Source organism: Condylura cristata, unplaced genomic scaffold, assembly GCF_000260355.1.
Source record: "Condylura cristata isolate star-nosed mole 26May11 unplaced genomic scaffold, ConCri1.0 scaffold00030, whole genome shotgun sequence".
Classification (NCBI taxonomy): Eukaryota; Metazoa; Chordata; class Mammalia; order Eulipotyphla; family Talpidae; genus Condylura; species Condylura cristata.
This window is the reverse complement of record NW_004567131.1, coordinates 12541971-12550843: the sequence shown is the minus strand read 5'-3', so window position 1 is coordinate 12550843 and position 8873 is coordinate 12541971. Positions and strand designations below refer to the sequence as shown.

At 40.6% G+C, this 8873-nt stretch overlaps 1 protein-coding gene across 1 annotated transcript in view; it reads left to right on the top strand.

Annotated features, from left to right (window-relative positions):
* The window catches only part of IL2RA (interleukin 2 receptor, alpha), a 58380-nt gene extending 57505 nt beyond the window's left edge, over positions 1-875 (top strand). Inside the window, exon 10 of the mRNA XM_012731260.1 lies at positions 851-875. Within this exon, the coding sequence (XP_012586714.1) occupies positions 851-875 (25 nt within the window). The remainder of the gene's footprint in view (positions 1-850) is intronic.
* The last annotated feature ends 7998 nt before the right edge of the window (positions 876-8873 follow it).

The window sequence follows — 8873 nt, the reverse complement described above, 5'->3', positions numbered from 1 at the left end:
ATAATGTTTAAAAAGAATTGCTAGTACCTAGTACCTGAAAGAGGCCAGAGAGCACGAGACAGGAGAGGGCAGCTGGCGGAGGAGCATGAGGACAGGCGAGGCAGGTGATGATGTAAGGGAGAAGCTGAAGAGACCTGAACAGTGGGTTGTAAAGTACAGGGACAGTGGTGACAGTGATGGTGAGGGAATGGACAGTGACCTAATCATAGAAATAGGGCCAGACAGAGGGGCGTGGGCGCAGATGGAAGCACTGGCCCTCTGAATGTGTTGCCTACTATTAGTGGCTGGATTTAAGGTAGCTATTAGAGGAAGTCTGAGCACATTATGATGCAGACGAGAACTTGAACTAGGTTGGTAGGCATTGGTTAAAAAGGAAAGGGGAAATCAAAAATATGTAAAGTAGGTCAAATTGGTAGAATCTGGCTTCTAATCGAAAGTGATAGTTCATGAAAAGGGATAACTCAGAGGGAACTCCAGGTTTCCGTATGTCTGAGGGACTTCTCAAGTAATAACCCCCTTGGGAATTAGGTCCAAAGCAGAGCCCATCTGGAACTCCATTCTCTCAGACCCTGAAATGTGCAGCCTACAGCTGGCAGCGACAGATGAGGGCTTGCTCAAGTCACTCATTGCACCGTGATTGGACATTGCGTTGTGAGAACCATAGAGCAGTGAGTCTGGGCTTCAGCAGGGATGGAGAGGTCAGATGCAGCCTGTAGGAAGGTGCCTTTTAAAGTTAGTGGGCCAAGAGGAGCAATGTTGAATGCTCTATTTATGCTGGTTTAGGTTAGGGACCACATTTTTCCTGGTGCAATATTACACCTATGACTATGACTTAGTTATATCACTACAGGAGGAAGAGTAGAAGAACAATCTAGAAAACCAGTAGTGGTAAAGAAGCCAAGAACAACCCACAGAAGTCATGGAGAACAAGCAAAATCAAAGAAGTTAAACACTTATCCAAGAGCATTTCCTGTGATCTCTTGGGTTTTGGAAAGCCTCTGAGGACACCAGCTGACACATCCCTAGCACGAAGTCAACTCTAGCATCTGTGAGTGAGCTCCACCTGCTTCCAAGCAACAATTTCCAAGGTCACTAGAGGAACAGGAAGGAACAGCCAGAGCTCTCAGTCTCATTTTCTGTATATCTGTTCATTAAAGTGTAATAAGCTTGAAATTATTTCCACGCCATGTAGAGTATAAAGAAATGTAGCTTCATATTAATTTCTTACCAACTTCCCAGTTTAGAACTCCCAGGGAAAAACCTAGCACTAATGTAAATAGACACATACTCACTACCCTAAGTCACTGGACCTTGTCCTGCATCCCTGTAGATTTTTGCCAGCCTCTAGTTGACCAGCCCATTCTGGTCTCATTCCTTCATGAATGCCCTCCAAGAACTCTGAATGACTAACCATGAATCTTTTTGTTCTTTGTTTGTTTTCTGATCTAGCCCACTTCTACGAACTTTGAGTTTTTAACTTCTAAGAACAGAGGCCCTGGTGGAATCATCTTTGGTTGCACCAAAACAGGGCAGCCAATCCCTTGGCATTGTAGAACTTTAATATTTGGAAGGATTTTATTGGAATAGATGGAAAGAAGGACAAACTAGGTCCTGTGTAATTAACCATGCCCATCAAAAAGCTTTACCCAACCATTCATAGACCTCTACAAGTGGGTTTGCTATAAATGATACCGCGTTTGGCAGACAGATTTTTACAGCCAGACTTAAATGGGCAAATGTGTACATTTCCAAATAGATGTCATACAAACACTGACAAGGGATCAATTTACATTCATAAATTGTGGAAGGAACAAAGAAAGGTAGTGAGGAGGGGCCAGGGAGATCAAGAATGGAATCATGAGCACAGAATGTACCTATGGAGAAGACCACTCCAGTGGCGCTCAAACTGGTTAGCCAAAATAGAGCAAATCAAAATCAGCTGGAGGCCTTGCTGATAAGTTATTAGAACTATATGGAACTGGTTTTGGTTTGTAATTGGTGGCATTCTCAGCTCAATCATCAATTGCCATTAATATTTTTCATACAGGTGTTGTGTTTGATACCCCCCAACATAACTTTCATAGGGTGAATCTAATTTGGTGTGGATTTGCACCATGACAATGCAAAGATGTGTTACAAATGTAATGTAAAGGTCAGAAAATCCCTCTGGGTTCTTTGAGGCTGTCAAACTATCAAACAAGCATATGACAGATTGGTAAGATAAAAATGTCAAAAAAGAATAATAACAGTATGCATATCTCCTATGTACCTGGGTACATGCTGAGTATCTAGCCCATAAGGCTTCAAACATCATCTTAAATAGCTTAGCTTAGACAAAGGAGGATAGGAAATGAAAGAGAAAGTTCCTTAGGGAGTTTACCAAGGACAGCACAGCAAACAAAAGCCATGCATATTTCAAGTTTGCCTTGTCCATTGAAAAGAGATAAGGAAATTAGGTCTTTCTAGAAAAGACACTTTGAGAGAGATGTTTACACATAAATGTCTTTTTCAAAAGTAACCTCTAGTCAACCTTCCTTGCTTCTCCCATTAAATCAGTCTTTTGTCAAAAGTCATATTTTGGGGTGATGGATTTTTGCATCCCCTATGGCATCAATTTTGTTTCCAACTTATACTTTTCAAATAACTAGGCTTCAAAATATGATTCATTCAATCACTATGAATTCCAGATTGCAGTCTAGCATACAGGAACTTGGAAGTCATCATTCTCCTAGTAAGTCATAACAACAACCTAAACAAACTGAAAACTAAGATCCATTAGAGAATTGGTGCAGATTACAACTGCCCCAACACTGATAAGACAAAAAAGTACATAAAAAGAATCCCAACTTTCCAGAGCAGAACCCTGGAGCAGCTATTGCTACTGGAGCCAGTGCTCAAGCAGAAAAACCTGAACTAGTGAATTGCTGGATACTACATGTGGTGAAATCTGAGTGTGAAAACACAAGGGGAGTTATATATATATATATCTGTATCCCAGGACAAAACTCAAGAAAACTGACAGGAATGTAAAACTCTAGCAGTCAGCAAGGAAGGTAAAAATCTACAATAAAGTCAAGAATTACTAGCTATGCAAACAAGCAGGGAAATATGACTCAGAATGAGCAAGAGAGTAATCAGTCAAAACCAAAGTTGAACTTTCAGAGATGTTAAAATTAGCAGGCAGACATCAAAACAGTAACATTAACTTTTTCATTCTTTAAGAAACTAAAGGAAAGATTATACATGTTAATGGAAGATATTTTTAGGAGACCTACCTAAATTTAACTTTTACACAGAAATCTGAAATGTCTTAGATTAAAAATACACTCAATAGGATTAATGGCAGATTAGACCTTGCAGAAGGGAAGATCAGTGAACAAAGCAATAGAAATAGACTTTTAAAAATAAAGTGAACTCTGAACAAACTGAAAAGAAAATACAAAATAAAATATAGAGGTAAAAAAGACTGAAAATTAAATAACAGCACATGAAAAGAGTCTCAGTGTCACTAATATTTAGCGTAGGCAAGTCAACAGTGCAATGAGATACCGCTTCATACCCATCAGAATGGTTACTCTAAAAAGAAACAGATTAATACTAAGTGTTGGCAAAATGTGGAGAAAGAAGACCCATTGTTCACTGAACATTGGTGGGAATATGGAAAGTAGTATGGGGTTCTCAAGAAATGAAAAATAGCTTAATTGTCACGTGATTCAGCAACCCCGCTTCTGAATTTAAACCCCAAAGAACTAAAAGCAGGGTCTTGAAGAGGTATTTGTACATCTGTGTTCATAGCAGCAGTATCACAATAGGTAAAATGTTGCAGCAACCCAAATGCCTACCAACAAACAAATAAGCAAGATGTAGTTCATTATGTAATGGAATATTATTCAGTCTTAAAATGGATGGAAATACTGCAGTATGTCACAACTTGGATGAAACTTAAGGACACTATGCTAAGTGAAACAAGTCAGTCAAAAAATGGCAAAAACTGTGTGAAACTACTTATATAAAGTACATAAAGTAGCCACAATTGTAGGGACAGAAAGTTGAAATGCAGTTATTGATTAATGGGTACAGACCCCAGTTTAGGAAAACAAAAAGAATTATGAAGATGGATGGTGGTGATGTTTGCACAGGCTGTGAATGTACTTAATGCTACTGAACTGTACACATAAAAATGGCTTGAATGCAAAATTTTATGCCCTATATTTTATTACATTTTTAAAAACACTATATTTGTGTCTACTTATTTCATATAAATTACTAGAACATGTAAACTAAGCTTCAGGGATAGAAAGTAGATTGTCGAGAAGGGGATGTGGAAGAGCAGTCGTGCAGATTATAAAGGGATGTTGTCTTGAGCGTGGTTTTATGGTTGTAACATGTCAAAATTTATCAAACTGTACACTCCAAATGCATGAAGTTTTTGTATGATAAATATATGAAATTTTTGTATGATAAATAAAACCCCAATAAAACTTTTCTTGAAAAAAAAATCACCTGTGTTTGAAATTCCTAGCTAGGTTCAATTTTCTGGACAGTTCTCACTGAAATACCTCCTGGACTAACCAGCTAGTAGTTTTAGATTTGGCCATATTATTGGTAATGACCCACAATTCCTTGATTCTTACTCTCTTAACCAGTGTAGAACTTAAGCCTTATATTCACACACACGCATACACATAAACACACTATACTCACACACATTAGCACACTCATTCATGTGCTCATACACACACATTCTCACACTCACTCATAGGCAGTCACACACATTCATAAACTCACTCACACACTCACACATATTCACATACACATGTCCAAACACTCACAGGTAACACACACACACCTTCACACGCTTACACCTGTATTTATGCATTCACACCACACACATTCACCCTCATTCACACGCATATGCATTTTCATACTCTTTCATTCACACTCAGAAATTCTTATTCACACACACACACACACAACACACATACATATATCCTATGCCTTTGGGAGTCCCCAAGATCCAGATGACAGGACTCTGCCTTTGCAATAAGGAAGTTACTTGTGCTCTAGAGTCTCATGACTCCTTTATGCAACCTTCATCCTCTGCTTATGCCTGCAGTTTTCTTTCCTTCTGGTTCTGATACATGCCAAGGAGCCTGATGACAATGTCAACCACACACTAGAATGTCTTTTCTTCCTCCTTCTTGCCCCCCACCCCCACCTCACCAAACTTCAAATAGATTCCTGTCCTGCCCAGTAGGATTATCACATGTTTAGAGAAATCAGAATTTCAGAGGGAAATTCCAGTGGGTGAGAGTTCCTGTCTACATCTATCAAGATGACAATGTTGGAACACCACTTGTTAGGACCTCTGGATGTATTCATTTACAAATTTATAACACCACTCCCTAGGGGATACCTGCACAAGGCAGTTTCCGTAAGTAGTGAGACTGGATACTATTTACAGTCCACATTTTGGCAGAGTTATAAATTAAGGCACTGAACGTATGTGTAGCACCCTGCAACCACTCCGCTTGAACTTAAGTAAACAAAGTCACCAGACGCTAATCTTCTGGGTTTAAAGAGCACTCCATTAGATGTGGGGGGAAAGGTGGAGGATACAACCAGTAAAACTGGTTTCTTCTCTTCTCCCACTCTGATTGCCTGGCTGTAGGATGGAACTGAAGAATCGAGCTGGTGAAGCCTCCACACACCACCTCCACCAGGCCCTGCTCTGCAATCTGTGCAGCAAGGTAGGCTCTGACACCTGGGACCCATGAAGACAACTGAGAGCTGCGAAGCAACTAGGTAGAGCCCTGGGGGTTTTAATTAGCCTGCTGGTGGTAACCTTTTTGTAATGTAGACATGTATGAAAGCAAAGAACTATACACCTTAACGAATATAATTTTGCTGTGTCAAAGATAACTCATTAACACTGTTAAATGGGAAAATCCTAGGAGAGTCAAGCTGTTTTGAGAGCAGCAGCCCCCAAAACAAATCCTGGATTCTTCAAAAAGAAAGCAAGAGAGAGACTGTCCTCATAGTGTCCTGGGGCCCCAAACAGCTTATGCAGATCCAGTTGTCCCCAGTGCCCTCATAGGGATGACAGGGTAAATGGTGGGCACACTTTTCAGGGGATCAACTAGGATTGAGCCTTGATGCCCTTCTATGGATCCACAGGTAACTGAAACCAAAAAGTTCAGTGCGTCTCCATGTCAGGAGTGGAACAGCAACCACAGATCTGCAGCATGCCTTCTGTCAGGACCTGCCACAGTAACTCCTCAGCATCTGGAGACATTTGGGTTCAAAATGGAAAAGAGAATTCCCCTCCATTTTGTGGCATTTGTAACCATATTGCCCCCTCTTTCCTGAGTCTCAAGGATGCTAGAGTCTTGACAATCTTGTGGGAGAAAGAAAGAAGGTGATGGAATCCCGAGGTAGAATTTTAAATCAAACTCTGACCTGAGCAAAAACTGAAGTGGAAAGAGGAAAAATGTAGAATGGGTTAAATCCAGCTGAAGGCACCTAGCAGATCAATGATGTAGAATCAATCAGAAGCTGATTGCCAAGACTAAAACATGCCTCTGCCACTCTGGTCACGTAAGGATGACTGCTTGCTCCTCCTGGAAGACTAGAAACACACCTCTGCTCTCCAAATTCCAAGTTTGGTTATTGTGGTCTTTATCTTTCTTTTTCTCCAATAGTTCCCCTCCCCAGAGATGCCTCAGAGTTAGTCATTTTAAACTGGCAAACCATTTGCTGCAGTTCGAAGGAGTCCAACCAGTTTATACGTTAGACAAGTGAGCTGCAAGTATAATGGTGTCAGAGAAAACCGCCCCCAGGTCAGCGAGTGATGCTCAGAACTAACTCATAGTAAAAAGTGGAGCTTCCTGGGCTCCAACCCTTGACCTCCTGAATGGGGGCTGCTGGCAACTTGGGGCCCAGCAGAGCAACCAAAAGAACTTTAAAAAGGTGGATCACAGGCCCTCCCTTGTGGCGCAGCGTGTTAAAGCACTGCACTAAGAAGCTAAAGCCACTTCAGCATGAGTTCGATTCCCGCCTGCCCTGGAGGAGATCCACATGGCGCGGCAGACCTCTCCTGACCCGCCCGCTGCTCCCCTCAGCAGTGTACCTCGTGGATCTGCCTGTTCTGCTCCCCGCTCTGTCTCTGGTGAATCCTCTCACCCTCCACATCTCTGGCCTGTACCCCAGTTCGGTATGAATAAATAAATAAATCTTTAAAAAAAAAGATGGATCACAAACAGATCATTCTCTTTTAGTGGGCTGCTGATTGTACCTTGGTCTCCGCTCAGCTGACACCATGTGCATCCAGCCATGTGCCAACCAATAAATTTTCTTCTCCTACTCTCTCCTCACTCCCTAGGCAAATGATCATTTTAAATCACTTTTTCTTGTTTCTCTGTGTATATCTGCTTTGGGGTCTTGTATTCTTATGCATGTGGATGTGTCATCCCCTTTCCCTTCAGGTTCTTTCCAAAACAGTCCCATTATACCTTGAACAGGTACAACTGTTCACAAATACTTATTGTCCCACCATGCAATTCTACCAACCACCCTCCCTGGCCCAAGTCTGGCTGTGTGACTGGTTTTGTTCCATAAATGTGACAAGTTTTACGTTAGCCCTGAACTGAAACTCTAAGAGACAGCATAGCATCACCACAGCAGTTTCCAAATAGAAGCTTCTCAGTCAGCCTGATATGATGGTGACATGCAGCAGAATGTTAGCCAAACTGCAATAAACTGTAGTTTATTGAAACAAATTTGTTGCTTTTGCTTATAGAAACAAAGTTGTGATGTTATATGTCACTGATATTTGGGTGTTATTTGTCCCTGTGGCCCCAGCTGGCTGATTCTGACTGATACACTACTACTGGAAATCATATGCAGAAATCATAGCTTCTGTATTTAATTTGTAACATTCAGACCCTACCCACAAGTTAATAGGAAAAATGAAAACTGGAAATAATTCAAGTGTCCCCCAACAGAAGAACTGCGAACAAATTGTATATTCCCCAAATAGAATACTGCTGAACAATAAAAGGAAAAAACCTACTATGTATGTAACAAGACATCTCAAAAAAATTATACTGAGCAAAAGAAGCTAGACACAAAAGGGCATGTATGGTATGATTCTATAAAGATATGATTTCAGAAAAGGAAAACTAATCTATAATAAAGGAAATCAAAATAATGGGTCCCAGAGATAGGGAACAGTGTAGGGACTGGTTGGGAAGGGACACTAGGGACCTTTCTGAGGTGATGGTACTGTCCTATGACTTGATAGAGGTATGGGTGTCTGCATATGTCAAAATTCATTATGTAAGGTATATCTCAATTAGAAATGTTAGTCCCATTTCAACTATCACAAGCTATTACTATATTTCATAATATCTAAGACTATATCAATGCTAAGATTCACCATTATTTTGTGTAACCCTAAGAAAAGAAAGAAGGAAGTGAGGGCGACACTGAGAGAGAGAGAGAGGGCGACACTGAGAGAGAGAGAACACTACACAACATACACCTCAATAACATCTTTAAAGATACAACACCCAAAGCAAGGATAGTGAAGGAAAGGATAAACAGCTGGGACTACATGAAGGTGAAGAGCTTCTGTACAGCAAAAAAGACATTACAAAAAGCAAACAGAAAGCCCACTGATTGGGACGAAAATTTTCTCACACAATACTAATGACAAAGGATTGATCACAAAGATAAACAAAGAGCTGATGAAGCTCAACAAAAATAAAGTGAACAACCACATCAAAAAATGGGCAGAAGAGCTAAAAAGACACTTCTCGAAAGAGGAAATGCAGATGGCCAACAAGCATATGAAAAAATGTTCAACATCACTT